We start from the raw sequence: 16,663 nt of genomic DNA, 5'->3' as shown, positions 1-16,663 counted from the left end.
TACCAAGGGGACCTCATGGACCTATAGATCCGAAGCTCCAACGATACGTGAATAACTGACTAAACTCTTTAGTCACGGGATCCACCATCCGTTAACTGCCAGGCACTCCACTAAAGATCGACAGCTGAACTCTCCTCACTACAAATATATTATATGTCCATCTTAACTAATGAGCAGTGCGACAACCCTTCACATATCGCTCGTAAATACAGCTGGGCCAATAACCGTTATGCCCTGTAGTTACATATGTCTCCTTAAGTATCACCGATTCCTCTAATGAACATAAATCATAGTACTACTATGACTGAGTTTTCTCTTCCAAAGAGAAGCTGTGGCCACTATGTTCAAGCCCGGAATCAGGCCTTAAGGGAGCAATCTCTCTACCTATCCCTACTTGGGGAGGAGTGAATTCCATATTGTGAATTGAGTTCCCAGCTCCCAGATCAGACAAGTCCCAAAAAAGGTAGGCATGTTGAGTTGACATTTTGGCCACTCTCACCCATACTAATCAAAGAACCGCCCTCAAAGGCAGGAGTTCACAAAACACTCAGGATTTAGGTCGTGTCACCTATGGTTATTTAGGTGAGATGCAAGTCTCTAGTATCAACGGCGTTATATACAGAGTCTAGTCATCTCGTGGTTCAGGTCTTATACAAGCTCTTTGTATAGGACACCCTCGCTCCACGTCTCCACACGAATGGTCAGGATCTAACATCTGTAGTAGTTTACAATACTTGCAAACCTCTATAAAGCGGGTTGTATCCATAGTGTCACCAGGATCAGGTATCCCACCTTAATCCTTATACTATAGACTGAATTAGGTTATCACTTAAGGCATGATTCACTTATATATCACATATACATGCTTAAGTTCACATAAGATAACCAAGGAACTTTGTTTATTGGATATGAGTAAATGTCAGAATTAAATAACACTTATTTTATTCATTTAACAATGTGTATCTTTACAAAATAATGAAACTTCGGAAGAATTAGGACACCAATCCCAACATTTATGTCTCAGCCCGAGGGGTTCATAACTCAAGGTCAGGAGCAAAAAGTTTGCAAGTTGAATCAATCTATTTATGGATTGAAACAAGCATCCAGATCTTGGAACATTAGATTTGAAGGAAATCGAACATGAGGATTTCCATGAGCAGCAGAAAGATCGTTCCAAATTTCAATCGTATATGAACAACACAATTACAATCACAAACTAAAACATTAGGCTATGCGCAAAACATAAATTATAGCATGCTTTACTACACGATCAAGGGAAGAATTCACATACCTTTGAAGACTCATCTTCAAGACCCCTTGATCATAAACGCTCGATCAACCCTCAAGACTGCAACACTCGAACGCTCGTACACCAGGATCGCTACACTGCACGGTCACAACGAACTCGAACAAAGCGATCACCAAGGTCACGAACACAACGAACGTAAAAAACGACCTCCACAGAACCTTGACAGTGTCAAGTTGAGTATGACACCACCAAAAAGGTTACCTTGGTATTTTTTGTGTGAAAATCCATAAGTGTGGACTCTGTATGGACTTAGTTAGAGGTAAAGACTAGAGGAGAACAATCGTGTAAACAATTGAGCAAGTGGGAGATGGCAGATGTCTATTGTATAGACCATGCCCAATCGTTTAATAAAAGCTAAGCGATCTTCTAGCTAAAGCTATGCGATCATTTAAATTATTGACCAGCTGAGTGTCTATCGTATAGAAACACTCCACGATCGTCTAATCTCTCCAAGTTGTTGTTTAGCAAATCTAATTTACTTGACAACTTTTCCGTGAGAACTTTTTCGAGAATGGAAATCTCAATTAAACATCATTACTAAATTTAGGAAAAAAAATTTTCTTTTATCTCACGGTTACCATGAAACCACTAATAACCTCCCACTTAATTGGTTATTAGAGAAAAAGAGATAGTTATCCAATAATTAATAATATTATAAATATAAATGATAAACAACTTACCATACTATATTTATAACCTATAGTTTTAATATTTCATCTCATGAAACATATAAACCATAGCTCTTTTTCTATTCTATGGCACTTAATGTAAATCTCATTTACATTAACCCTTCACTAGATGTATCTCATGTATCATACTGATCATATCATATACAATCTAGTCAATTTGAATATTTCAAATCAACACCAAGAACTGATCCTAAACTTGAATCCATTAAGCTACCAAGGGGACCTTATGAACCTGTAGCTCGAAGCTCCCAACGGTACGTGAATAACTGACTAAACTCTTTAGTCATGGGATCCACCATCCGTTAAATGTCAGGCACTCCACTAAAGGCCGAAAACTAAACTCTCCTTACTACAGATATATTATGTGTCCATCTTAACCAATCAACAGTGCGATAACCCTTCACAGATCGCTCATAAGTACAGCTCAGCCAATAACCGTTATGCCCCTATAGTTACATCTAACTCCTTAAGTACCCCTGATCCCTTTAATGAACATAAGTCATAGTCCTATTATGACTGAGTTCTCTCTTCCAAAGAGAAGTTGTGGCCACTATGTTCAAGTCCGGAATCAACCCTTAAGAGAGCAATCTATCTACTTACCCCTGCTTCAGGGAAGAAGTGAATTTCATCTTGTGTAACTGAGTTCCCAGCTCCCAAATCTGACAAGTCTCCAAAAAGGTAGGCATATTGAGTTGGCAATCTTGCCACTCTCACCCATACTAATCAAAGGATCACCCTCAAAGGCAGGAGTTTCCAAAACACTCAGGATTGAGGTCATGTCACCTTGGTCGTTTAGGTGAAATGTAAGTCTCCAGTATCAATGGTGTAATATACAGAGACGAATCATCTCGTGGTCCGGTCTTATACAAACTCTTTGTATAGGACACTCCTGCTCGTATGTCTCCACATGAATGGTCAGGATCTACCATCTATAGTAGTTTACAACACTTGCAAACCTCTACAAAGCGGGTCGTATCTGTAGTGTCACCAGGATCAGGTATCCCATCTTAATCCTTAAACTACAGACCTATTTAGGTTATCACTTAAGGCATGATCCACTTGTATATCTCATATAAATGCTTAAGTTTACATACAATAACCATGGAGCTTTGTTTATTGGATATAAGTAAATGCCAAAATGAAATAACTTTTATTTTATTCATAACAATGTATATATTACAAACTACGAGACTATGGAGAATTAGGACACCAATCCCAACAAGATTTGATACAGCATTCAAATCTTTTAGTTTTGATAAAACATTGATGAACCTTGTATCTACAAGAAAATCATCAAAGATAAAGTAGCTTTTCTAATACTTTATATGAACAATATCCTGCTCATTGGGAATGATGTAGACTATCTTACTTGTCTAAGGAATAATGTCATAAGACACCTCAAGAACTTGAGGATATGAGATGTATTTCCTATACCTCAACTGTGAGTAGCTTAATGTATGTTATGCTTTGCACTAGGCCAGATATTTGTTATACAGTGGGAATCTTTAGAAGGTACCAATCCAGTCCAGGGATAGACCACTGGACAATAGTTAAGCGTGGGTTTTTAAAAACATGAAGCGGAAGAAAAAAGAACCATCAAGAGCTCTAATTCATCAATTTTAGCTCTAAAGATAGCATGCTGATCAAATGACAAACGGGTTTCAAACCTACCTTTGAATATCTTCTTCTTCAATGAAATTCAGCTGCAATCTTCTCGAATTCTGGCTATAGTCCACTACTAGAGCTTCTCTACTATCCTCTGGGAGCCTTAGATTGAGTTGTGGGACTCAAAATAAGCTGGATTTAAGGGAAATGAGAGGAGAAGATCATTGGTTTAACACTGCTGAAGACCCTTCTTCAACCTCCAGATTTCTCAGCAAAATCAGAGATTGCATCTCCCTTTCAGCTGAGGATCAGTGTGTTTTTATGAAGCTTTAACATGCAATCACATTGCCTAAAAAAAATGGCCACACCTACTTCAAATTTTAGGTGGAATTTGATTTGAAGTGTGACTAAGATGATTGCTTGAAAATAGTGGGAAAATCCCACATTTTGGATTTTTCCATTTTTTAATTTCTTTCTTTCTTTCTTTCTTTTTTCATTTTGAAACCAATTTTCAAAATCAAAAAATATTTTTCAATTTTAATTCTTTTGATTAAAACTAAAAAATTTATTAACTTTACAAAAATTAATTCAATAATTAATTTTCTAATAAAATTAATAATAAATAATTTAATTAATTCTATTAATTTAATATCAAATATTAAATTAACATATCACCAATTTCATCACCATGGATCCTTATTCATAAAATTAATATTTAGATCTTATTTAAATATTAATCGATTCTTGAATTTCATTTAATTCCATAATTAAACATGTAATTATATCACATATAATTACTAATTCCCTTAATTCAAATTTGAATGATTCAAATTAACTTATCACGTTATTCTATCGCTTATTCCATTTGTGAGCTAGTAGGTGGACCTAATGGACCTACAAATCATGGGCTCCAACGATCCAAGATTAATTGGCTAAACTCTTTACACTGAATTGACCCTCATTCATTAACTATCGAGTCACTCCACTAAAGCCCAGTAGTTGCACTCCCATCACTGTAGATATATTGTGTCCACTTGATATAACCATGATTAGTATGTTAACCTTTCAAAGGTTGTGCGTAATAACGGCATGGTCAATAGCTATTTTACCCCTGAGATTACCTTTTGTTCTTTAAGTTCTAATGATCCTCTAATGAACAATTTGTTTGTGATCCAATCAACAAGCCATATCCTTCTCGGGTCAATGAAAGGGTGGGACCCCTTGTTCAAGACCCAAAGTCAGCACTTAAGGGAACAACCTCTCTACTATCCCTGAAAGCAGGTATGAGTGAATTCCATCTTGCACCCTATGTTCCCAACTATCTACCCTGTCTTATCCCTGAAATGGGAAGCTTATTGAGTCAGCGCTGTTGAGCCAACCCTCAACAAATTTGAAAGTATAAGAACTAAATTGTTACATACTAAAGTTCAGAGACTAAATTGTTAAAATTGAAAATACAGGGACTAAATCGTTAAGACCAAAATTTAAGGATTAAATTGTTACTTACACAAAAGTTTAGAAATGAAAAGTATTTTTAAGGAGAAAGGGGAAAAATGGGAAAAGAAAAAAAAGGCACAAGTGTTACAAACTTACAACTTCTACCCAATAATCGAAATTTACCAATTAACCCACTATTTTTTTTTAAAAAAAAAAAAAAAAAAAAAAAAAAAATTGTAAAAGCCTCCATAAACTCGTATAATTCTATGTTTTATACAAAATTAATTATGATCAGTACAAATTAATTATTGAGCAAACTTTTCAGAATTAACCAATTTCAACCCCAAAAAAAAAACTCCAATTTCAATTTTTTTTTAATATTATCAATTTAATACCATTAATATATTTTATAATTCGTTAAATATATATGAGAAAACATTTTTTTAACCATCTTTCATAGGAATATTTATCAGATAATCTGATTAACAAAATATTTAAAGTCTAAGGTTAATATTGTAATACAAAACTAATTTAGACTAGAATGCGATAAATGTGAAAAGTTTGATATCAAAATTGATATAAAGTTAAAAATTACTTTAGTCCCTAAATTTTCAATAATTCAATCTCTAAACTTTTGTTTGCAACAATTTTAATTTTTATATTTTCAATTTTATAACCGTTTACTTATTAAATTTTAATATGTAATAATTTAGTCATTGTAATTTCAAATTTATAACAATTGGGTTCCTATAGTAGAAATCAGTGTGAATATTTAATGAATTTTTTATTAAAAAATCAATAAACTAATTAGAGACTTAATATTTTTTTTTTTTGTTAAATACAAAGTTCAAATCATAAAATAATAGAATTTGACATCATGATTATTTTTTTTTTAAAGACTAAATTGTTATAAATTTTAAAGTATAAAAACTATAAAGTATTTTTTAACCTTGATAATTGATATAATATTTCTTTTTCAAAAATAATAATAATAATAAAATAACAATAACAACAATAAACCAAACTCGTCCTTTCTTTCTAAGCAGACCCCTTTGCGGAAGAATACTGTAAGCTCCGGCGATTCTCCTGCGGTGGCTCCGATTCTCCATCTCCGGTGAGAATCATGGCCAATTCTTAGCTATTTCTAAGTACTTCTGTTATTTTCTCTTCTTTGGCGTGTATTTTATCCATAAATTAATTAATTGGACTCAGCTCAAATTTACTTCACTTTTCTGAGGCTCCACTTTGAAACTCCCCCTTTCTGTTTCAATGCTTGCTTGATATTGTAACTTTTCATTAGGGTTCCCTTTTTGGGAATGTTTCAATTTAGTGGTTCGATGATTATAGATGTTTGATATTGTTTAATTTGATTATTTTACCTTCACGTTTAGATTGTTTTCTTCTTAATTATTGTGGGAAGTTAGTGAAGATGAACAATCCATCTGCTGGGTCGTCCTCAAAGCAAAGAACTGGATCGTCTCAGCCCTCTGAAACCTCTTTTAAGCGCAAAAGAGGGGTTTTTCAGAAAGAATGTAACTGTTTTCCCTTTTCTTCCTTTTTTCTTCTTCATCCCAAGTTTGTATGTTAAGTCTAATTGTGTGATCCTCTCTCTTTTCAGTGCAGCATATGATGTATGGTTTTGGAGATGACCCTAATGTAAGTGAAATTCTCATATAGTACTTTTGTTTTAACTTCTATTGAAAGGATGCTTATGTATGTTTCCATGGAAATTCAAACGTGAAATTTTCTTTCTGATCTTCATCTTCCATGGCCTTATATATTTGGTTGAAATCTTCTGTAGAGCACAGAAAGTGAGTAAAGTCTAGTAGATAAAATTTTGATCGTTTAGCTCTGCTCGGGAGTCTAAGAGATTCTTTGAAGACATTTGCAATGATCAGTGCAAAGATCTTTGATCCCATAAACTCATCATAGGAACAGACATCTCCATGATTTCTGATATGTTAATTTCTGATGCAAGTTGCTGCCCCGTCCCCTCAGTAAAATGCATACCTGCCTGAAGAAAATTGGAAAGAACTAATCAATATTCCTTGTATTCTGAAATTGAGCTCAAGCTTCCTTCCATCCCCTGAATGACAAAGAATAGAATTACGGTCTTGAAATCCTGAAGCTCTGTATAATGGATGGGTTTTAAGCGTCTTAATGTTAATTAAGAGCCATGATAAGAATTTTATTGGCTGCCTCTCTCTTTAGTCATAAGTTCTTAGCAGATCAGAAGTACAATGAGAGCAAGGAAAAATTCCAGTCTGTGTTGTTATCTTCATTTATGAATAAAAATACCTATTCATGAGTTTCTATTTTGTGCATTACAGCCCCTTCCAGAGTCTGTAGCACTTATGGAGGACATAGTTGTGGAATACATCACTGAGCTGGTAAGAATTTCTGTGCAATTATTAAGTATCCCTTGCTAAACCAATGTTGTATAGTTAGGATTATCTGAAATATATATTCTTTTTAGGTGTATAAAGCCCAGGAAATTGGATCGAAGAGGGGAAAACTATCTGTGGAAGACTTTTTGTATTTAATACGCAAGGTACATTACATAGTTTCTTTCTGTATGTTTCCATATTAATGAATGAACTTAAGTTCTCTCATTATTTGGCTATGCAACATGGCATCCTTTATCTTAAGAAACTACATATTAAAATTTTCATACCTGCATTTTGTAAGCATACATTTCTTGTGTACCAGCTTTTGCTATAGAACTTCATTCCGAGTGTGCTTTCTGGGGTTTGCTGATTACATAAACAGATTAGCTTCATTGTTTTGATCTAAAATTAGGTGCCTCAGGCACCCTTGGCTGCAATTATTTAACTAACGTTAGATATTAAAACTTCTTAACCTATATGATTTTCTACAATTTAGGATCCACGCAAACTGAACCGCTCTACTGAACTATTGTCAATGAACGAAGAGCTGAAACAGGCAAGGAGAGCTTTTGAGATAGATGAAGATAAGCTGAAAAAGGCTTTTGAAGAGGAAGACAAGATGGATCAGTGATCGTAGGAAGAAGATATTTTGGAGGTCATTTGTTGCTGTAGAGACAAAGTTCGTCCCAATATGGTTTCTTGTCATGTTAAAAGTCAACCAACAGGTCTTTGAACTCTGTCTTTGTCAACCTTTTCCTGTAGCTCAAAGGCTCCATGGTAGACAGGGGAAAATAGAGCAATTAGCTTGATATGGGTTATTTTGTTTTTTTTTTTTTTGCTTCATGGCAATTAATGTACATTAATTCCCTTCCTCTTAGCCCTATTGTACTTATAGAGGTGGAGGCTTCCCTATTGTACACACACTCCTTTTGGAATTAATGAAATAAATACCTCTCTTAAACGTTTCTAGACTTTGCTTCTGATTTAGGTACATTCAATTTGTTAGATTTTCTTACTAGTGTTCTATCTTAGGGCAGACAACTTATGTGGCCATCTAGTTGAAATTAGATCTGATTATTTCTTAAAACTTTTGTTTAGAGAGCCATCAAATAGATGATTTTTATGTTTTCGGTTGAATTATAAGTTCTCTCTATGAACCTTGTGTTTATTTGGTTCATAAACCTTCAAGAGTGTCTAATAAATTTCCAACTTTCAAATTTTTGTCTAATAGATTTTTTATACATTCAAAATGTTTAAAATCTATTGATCTTATCATTTTAAAAGTTCAAGAATCAAATAGTCACAAGCTTCAGAGTTTATGTACCAAATTTGTAATATAATCAACATTTTTCTTTGCATTGAAATATAGTATATTTTTATTTTTTGAGGTAGTTTGTTTTTCACATTGTATTCTTAAAAGGTCATTTAAGATGTTCATTTTTTCCACGTGGACTTGTTCATGATGGTACATCGAACTATACTTATTTAGTTAGGTATAACTATTATCTATGTGTACTATAAGATAAGTTATCTTCGATGTGATTTTAAAGAGTGACAATTTTTTGGTTTAGATACAAAAGATATCCAAAAATTTGCTCATTTAGCCTTTTAAATGTAATTTTAATTTTTTTTAATTAAAAAAAAATTCAAACTTCCAATTTATCGTAATCGATTAGTTAAGAGTTAAAATAAAAAAAATTTAAAATTGAGATATCATTCATCTCATAATTCAAAAGTATTTTTGATAACTCAACTTTGTGACATAATTTTAATTGGTGAATAGTAGTTTAACAATTTAAAGATAATTTCTTTTCACTATATTAGTTGACATGACTAGGAATTTGGGAGTATTCTGAAAAGTGGAAAAAATAAATATTTGGTAATCAAAATAGCTTTTGAAATAAGTGTATTTTAAACCTTTTTGTCAAAAAAATTTAAATGACTTTTTTGAAAAATATATATATATATTTTTTACCTTAATACACTTTATTGAAGTCATTTTGGAATAACCAAAAGTTACAAAGTAGAATTGAATTAGGTTACCAGTAACCAAGATAAATGTGAGATGAGACCCATTCCACAAACAGATTATGTCGACAAAATAAAAAATCAAATCCTCTGTTTGGGGGGGGATGGATCTTCAACTTAAAAATGAGTTCCTAAAATATACCTAAAAGAAGCATCAGTTACCAATATCAAAGATCATAGATAACATTGTTAAATAAATCAATCAAAACCTCTGCAGGGCTCAGAGACACCAAATTTTTGTAATGATCCTTCACATGCTACAGCCTACTACAATGGGTATACATCTTTGAGCACAAACAAAAAAGGGGGGAAATGCAAAATCTATATAAACTACTAACTAACCCAGAATTTTCTGGATACTTGTCTTCTGATCCTCTGTTAATGATGTGGGAAATAAGACCTCATATGTGACATAAAGATCCCCTTTCTTTGTGCTAAAATGCAATGGCATGCCTTCTCCTTTGAACTTCCTTACTTCCTTGGGTTTTGTAATTCCCTAATAATAATAATAATAATCACAGTAACAGAAGTTATTGTTAGATGTATTGATCTACAAGGACTTGATGTATGCAAAAAATGGTATAAATAGTCTGGCTCACCTTTGTTCCAATTTGCACTAAATGTTCATCCAGGTGTTTGAGACTTTTCTCGAAACCGACAAGGGCTTGTACCTGATAAGTTGAAATGGTTCAATATATTTACCTTGAGATTCAAAAAGATGCCAAGGAAAGCTAACTAGACTGGTTGATGGATGCCAAATGAGGTGAAAATTCAGCAAAAAAAGAAGTCAGAGCACGGGCATCCTAAATGATAAACCATCTTAAAAAGATTGACATTTTGATTTGTAAAAACGCGTATCCAGGTCCTGAGAACCATACTCAGCAGCAAGCGTCCACGTAATTGGTGGAAGTTTAAAAAGCTTATAAAACTATTATAAATTAAAACCAAAAGTAAACCACCAAACAAAAGTTCACCCATGAAATCAAAAACTGACGTGCATGATCAACAGCTCAAAGCAGTTCACTAAGGCAAATAGTCACATCAGTTAGTTGATGAAAATCAAGTGATGCACGGAGACACTATTAACAACAGTAAATTGAGTTATTATCCTATAATTTCAGTTACCAGGGTGATGGTGACAGTAGCATGCAAGTCATTGCCTTCCCTTCGGAAAACGTCGTGTGGTGCAGTGCGGATGCGGAACTGTTAAACATAAAGTAATGATTTTCAAAACTTTTAGCAAATATAATCACAAAAGAACAAGATAAATAATAGGAAAAGCACTAACTCTAAGATCTCCAGCTTCTCCATCTATCATTGGCTCACCATCTTCATAGAAAGTGACCTCCTGCCAACACCAAAAAATTCTTTTGTTATTAAAGGTGATAGTCACATATATAATTCACTTGAAAAACTCCCGTCACTACAATGTCTCTAATTTAACGATTCTTTAGAAAACATTATAACTTGAAACAACTTATTTGTAGCATTCTGTCTCTAGTATGACATCATCAGCATACACTCTATCAAACAATCTAGATGAAAATTTAAGTTTCTTACTTGGCCATCTTGCATGCCTTTCTCAATATCAACAGTAATAAAATATCCTTCTCTTTCAAATTTAACATTGGGGCATTGCTCACAGACCTGAAAGAGTAAAAGAAAGTACAAATAAACTCCAAATCACCAATCACCAAAATATGTTGAGTGCAAGAAAACATTAAATCTGTAAATAAGTGTTGTCTTCTTTATAAGAAATGTAGTTAAACAAAGTACGTACTTGTTCTGTCATCTGTTGGTACATTCCAGGGCCAATCTGCTTGTGATAGACTTCGTTCCTACAATTACACCGCCTCTTACCAGGTGCTGTCTTTAATATGTTCTTCTCCCTCCATACCTGGAATCCGATGTTGATAACGGCAATTAGAAAAGTTGCCAATCTAAAAACTTGGTGAAGTAGACATCAGAAGAAAAATACAATCTACACCAGGAGAAAGCTCTAAACAGTTATGAAATAATATATATATATATATGGGATGTCACCATTAGAATGGTAGAATGAAGATGCAGAAGAGTGTTGGCCATCAATTATAAAAATTGGAATTGAAAAAGAAGAAACAGATTCGGTGGATCAAATCTGTTTCGAGGAAAATATGAAAGAGACCAAAGCCACATTTGGTAGGTATTGGTAACTTTGGGATAGGAGAGGAGCCAAGGTTTAAATGGTAAACAGGCGACACAAAGACTTAATTTGAAGCACAGTTATGAAAATAGTTTAAAACAAGACATTTTTTCAACAAGACACAATTTCATAATCAACTGAAATTACAAGGCAGAAAGTTCATGTCCAAGGAATGACAACAGTCCTCTCTGATAGATACAAAATCAAGGAAATATAATTGCAAATGGCCCAAAGAATAAGAAAACACAATTCTCATCACATAAGTCCTACATCCCTTTTCTCTCCTAAGAAACCCTGATATTTTTCTTCTCCAACCACACTTACCATAAAAATGGCTCTAAGGCATTAAGCATAGTCTTTGATTTATCGCTGAAGTAATGGCCACATAAAACAAAACAAAGAGAAATGCAAGCCCTTCAAGATATTTGAACCCAACCCATTCTGAAATGCCAATATTTCTACCCCAATGCTTTAGAGTGAAAATGCAACTTAGTGAAAGGAGATCCATTCTATCAATATCATGTTTAGAAATGCACACTAGTGGGAAGAAAGGTGTGGATAACAATGTTTCTTCTGAAATCAAAATGGATATGAAGCCTTCTAACAGAAAGAATCCATAGAACATAATTGAACTTTCTGAGGATAAGAACTCCTTTGACATTATAGCCACTAGGGGAGTTACTGTGACTCCTTTGGCTATATTTTTAGGTTATCTCTTCCTCCCCTTACACCATTCTTCTTTCTCGTTGATTAGAGACCGGGCTTTTATGCAAAAATACAATTAAACCAAGTCGTACCCCAGGAAATATTGAACAGTTATGTAAAATGCAATAGGAAAATGTCTTACCTTCAATGAACCACCCATGTAGAGATCTTCTAATGACGCATCCAATTCCACAATTACGTCGTCACCTTTTGGAATTTTCTCTTCCTCTTCCATACCACCTCCTCCGCCAAAAAACCTTCAAATTTTACAATGTCAATACTCGGTAGTCACACAAATTCTCAAATTGAAATTCAAATTATTACACAACTCCCAATGATCAAAAACAAGCACACAAAAATGGAAGTGCATATCTAAACTAAACTAGATAAATTATAGATCGGAAGATCGTAACTAAATCACCATAGTGGTATGCTTGTTATAATACAGCTTACACCAGTTACCAACAATGCGCTTCATTAATAATAATATAAATACTAAAAGCTGTAACGATTGTATCCCGAATATTGCAATAAGAAATTCACTTACTGGCTAAAAATATCCTGAATGTTCATTCCCATCCCTCCACCTCTACCTCCACTTGCAGCATGCTGTTTCAGACCCTCCTCTCCGTACCTATCATAAATGTTCCTCTTCTCCCCATCGGATAGAACCTCATAAGCTAAATCATACACCTAAATTAATAAATCCGGAAGCTGACAAATAATGTTACAATCTTGAAAATTAAGGAGCAAGATTACCATTGTTAATCTCCGCAAATCGTTTATTCGCTTCCTCGTTTCCCTGATTCTTATCAGGATGGTACTTCAAAGCAAGCTTCCTATAAGCCCTTTTGATCTGGTCGTCCGACGCACCCTTCGGCACTTGTAGTATATCGTAATAGCTCTTCCTGATTACCAAAAACAAGAAAAAAAAATCAGCAAAAAAGGGTGAGATGAAATAGCCATTGCAGTGAAGCTACAGAGAGAATGTATGGTCATTCAACGATAATACCCAGCAACGGCCGAAAGAACGTAGCAGAGGGCACAAACAACGAAGAGGAGCTTCGTTCCTCGGTGCGCCATGTGGGAAAGTGAGGAATGGTGGAAGAAACACAAAGGGGGAATCGGATTGGATCTCTCTGATAAGAGTTTGCCGATTCGATCACAGATCAATAAAGCACATTACTGGGTTTTTCAAGAAGATTAAACGAAATTGCTTCTTTTCTCTCTGAATCTTTCTTCTTCTCTACGAAAATTCGGGTGTAGAATTCAGGACCGGAGTCGTCGCCTGAATTTGGTCGTCGAATTGATTCCACGGAAACAAAAATATGGTGAAGCAAATGAAGGACTTTGCCCGCTCACTACGCTCGGCGACGTGTTCTTCTTACGAAAGGACCAATCAAATGCGAGCCTGATGAATCTCGGCCAATCATATTTTGCCACGTAAGACTTTACTTTTGCCCTGCTCTATGGGGAAGAATATTGTGTTCTTTTGCTGATCATATGAAAATGTAAACTCAATTTTAAAAAAAAAATTATCATAAATAGCACATTTAGATTTTTATTTTACAAACTTAGTACTTTTTTTTAAAATTCGTAAAAATAATTTTTCGAAATCGAACTCGCGATCATCGAGAATTAGTTATTTTGGATTTTCTTGTATATTTCGCCCAATAACATAACATGTAATCTTCTCAAATTTTATTTTCTCCAAATTTGATTAAATTATTACGTAATTTTTCAAATCTTTAACATAATTTTTTTTTAGATAATTATATGAATTTCTAAAATGTCAAATGGTTTTCCAATTATCATTTTCCAAATTGATTCAACATTTTTTAATTTTGTGAAAGATAAAAATTTTCGAAAATTTTGGTAAGATTTGGGATACATACCAATGCTAATTTTGTTCTAGATTCTACCCAGAAAGCTCCAATATATGAATTCCAATATTAATTATATTCGAGATTTTACCAAAAGCTCAATATATAGAATCTTGGTGTTAATTATGCTCGAAATTTCATTGAGAATGTTCAAATATATAGAATAATCTCGATGTATAATCTGGCAAGTGGACCAAAGAAGTCCAAAACAATCAATATGTTGGAAAACATTGTTTCTTTAAAAAAAAAAACTAAAATCTCGTGGTTGATTTCGTCCGAGATGGATCGAGAAAAACTATTTTTATGAGTTTTCAAAAAAATGCTAGTTTTATAAGGTAAAAACTTAAACGTATTATTTTCGACAAATTTCCTTAAAAAATTTTGTTAAAATTATTATTTTAAACCATATTTAACTTACCATTCTATTTGTGCATTTTTGTATTTTAAAATGTTTAATCATCTCCATGCGATAAATCTTAAATTTAATTTTTCAAAATTATTTTTTATTAAAATAAATTTAATAATAATAATTTTTATGTAAATAATTTTTTTTATTGAAAATATTAATATGTAATAAAAAAATTTGAAAAAATTAACAATAATAAACAAGCGGTAGAGATTAAATTTATAATTGATTGAAAACACAATGGCTAAAATTAAACAAACTCTCAAGTATGATCAAAATAATATTTTAATCTAACTTTTTAAATTAATTATTTAATAATCATTTCATTTTTTACTTTTCGTTTTGAAATTATAGTTTATAAACAAAAATATTATTACATTTTTTTTCCTTTTGCGTTTTATTTTCAAATGTTTTTTTCAGTTTAACTTTGTACGTGGTTTGAGTTTGAACCTCAAACATATTAAGTCGATCATATATATCTAAACTAGCTGATTTATATTTGGGTCAGCTTCAATATTTTCAATTTCTGTATCAAGTAATTTTTTAAGGCACTTTTATGATCTTTTTTTTTTTTAAATTGACTAGTAATTGAAATGTGCTTGCAAAACAATTATAAAAATTGAGATGTGGGTAAGAGGTATGGGTGTTTAAAAAATTCGATGACCTGAAAAAACCGATCAATCAAATCAAACCCGTGTGGTTTTGGTTGATTCAACCCGATTGGGTTCAAATAAATAAAAATTTTATGGGTCAGGTCGGTTCATGGGTTCACCTAAAATAATCCGAACTTATTATTAACTTCAAAATGTTTATTCTTTTATACAATTACATGTACATATATTTATTTTAGTTTTATTTAATTTCATTATTTTATTGATAATTTATTCTCCAATAACTCATAAAAATAGGTTTTTTTACCACTTTGTAAAAAAAAGTTTTCATTAAATAAATTGAAATTGGGTTTTTATTCTTAATTCAATATATAAATAAAAAATAAATAAATCAATTTTTTACGTACTAGAAATTTAAATAAATGACCCAACTAACCTAAACCAACCCAAATATTTTAAGTACAAAAGATAATGCAATGATACACTGCTTAGAAACAACTCGAATACCACAAATACACTCTACCTAAACATTCTAGAACCACAAATACACAATATATGAACATTCCATAATAGGGTCAGCAAAAATCCCCACGGGGTCAGATCCCTGCCCTAAATCCCCGATTTGACTGGGGATGGGGGGTCAAACTGGAGATTCTAAACAGGTCCCTGGTCGGGGACGGGTGGGGACAAGGAGGGTATTATATATATACACCCTAAAAATATATTAATTACAAATATTTATATAATTATATATAATTAACATATATCTAAAAAAAACAACAGGGATGGTGATGGAATGTATAATCATGCAACGAAAGCAAACAAAATCAATAAGTACTTTAATTATATTTAATTTGAGTTCTAAAAGCATGCAAAACATATTTTACATAAGAGGGTTTCAAAACAAACATACCTTTGAAGAATTCCTCCAATCCAAGCTACTCTCACAAAACTTCAGCTCCAAATCTACAGTGAACCACCAAGAGATCTTCTCTACTAGCTTTAGCCTTAAATTTGAGTGGTGGAACTCAAGATTGAAGTGAATTTGTGAAGGGAATGGTGTGGGTTTTTCAGATGAAGAACAATTTCTGTAGCAAACTATTTCCAGCAGCTAAAAAATTCTTCTTCAATCAGCAAAATTGAAAAGTTTTATTCTTCTTCTTCATGCAGGCACTAATGGAGACTGCTGATGCCACTTCAAATGGATAAGATGAAGTGGGCAAGGTGACCTCCTACTTCATAAAAGATTGGGTTTCACTACTAATGATTCAATTTCCATTTTTCATTCTTAATTTTAATTAATTCAAAATTAACTAAAATAAAAAACAATATTTCAATTTTTGAAATTGAAATAAAAATGAAAATTAATTTGATTATAATTAACTAAACAAATTTAATTAACTAAATAATAATTTAATATC

The 16,663-nt window shown here is 32.8% G+C and overlaps 2 protein-coding genes across 4 annotated transcripts; one reads left to right on the top strand and one right to left on the bottom strand.

Moving 5' to 3' along the window:
- The first annotated feature begins 6,034 nt into the window (after positions 1 to 6,034).
- On the top strand, positions 6,035 to 8,396 carry LOC120086569 (transcription initiation factor TFIID subunit 13-like). Of its 3 annotated transcripts, none has more exons than XM_039043287.1 (6): positions 6,035 to 6,154; positions 6,432 to 6,572; positions 6,659 to 6,696; positions 7,371 to 7,430; positions 7,517 to 7,591; positions 7,924 to 8,396. In XM_039043287.1, the coding sequence occupies exons 2-6, from the start codon at positions 6,470 to 6,472 to the stop codon at positions 8,056 to 8,058; spliced, it is 411 nt and encodes a 136-aa protein (XP_038899215.1). In that variant the 5' UTR covers positions 6,035 to 6,154; positions 6,432 to 6,469; the 3' UTR covers positions 8,059 to 8,396. The 3 variants fall into 3 exon arrangements, with proteins under 3 accessions (XP_038899215.1, XP_038899217.1, XP_038899216.1); XM_039043289.1 differs by having other exon boundaries at positions 6,041 to 6,154; positions 6,465 to 6,572; XM_039043288.1 differs by having other exon boundaries at positions 6,045 to 6,154; positions 6,461 to 6,572.
- Positions 8,397 to 9,572: 1,176 nt separating this feature from the next.
- On the bottom strand, positions 9,573 to 13,701 carry LOC120084960 (dnaJ protein ERDJ3B). Its single transcript, XM_039040771.1, has 10 exons — positions 13,355 to 13,701; positions 13,102 to 13,250; positions 12,890 to 13,022; positions 12,485 to 12,599; positions 11,236 to 11,352; positions 11,016 to 11,102; positions 10,744 to 10,803; positions 10,581 to 10,658; positions 10,055 to 10,126; positions 9,573 to 9,951 (listed from the first exon to the last, which is right to left on the bottom strand). The coding sequence occupies exons 1-10, from the start codon at positions 13,423 to 13,425 to the stop codon at positions 9,793 to 9,795; spliced, it is 1,041 nt and encodes a 346-aa protein (XP_038896699.1). The 5' UTR covers positions 13,426 to 13,701; the 3' UTR covers positions 9,573 to 9,792.
- Between the last annotated feature and the right edge of the window lie 2,962 nt (positions 13,702 to 16,663).

The sequence above is a fragment of the Benincasa hispida genome, chromosome 9 (assembly GCF_009727055.1).
Source record: "Benincasa hispida cultivar B227 chromosome 9, ASM972705v1, whole genome shotgun sequence".
Lineage (NCBI taxonomy): Eukaryota > Viridiplantae > Streptophyta > Magnoliopsida > Cucurbitales > Cucurbitaceae > Benincasa > Benincasa hispida.
This window is presented reverse-complemented; position numbering and strand designations above follow the sequence as displayed.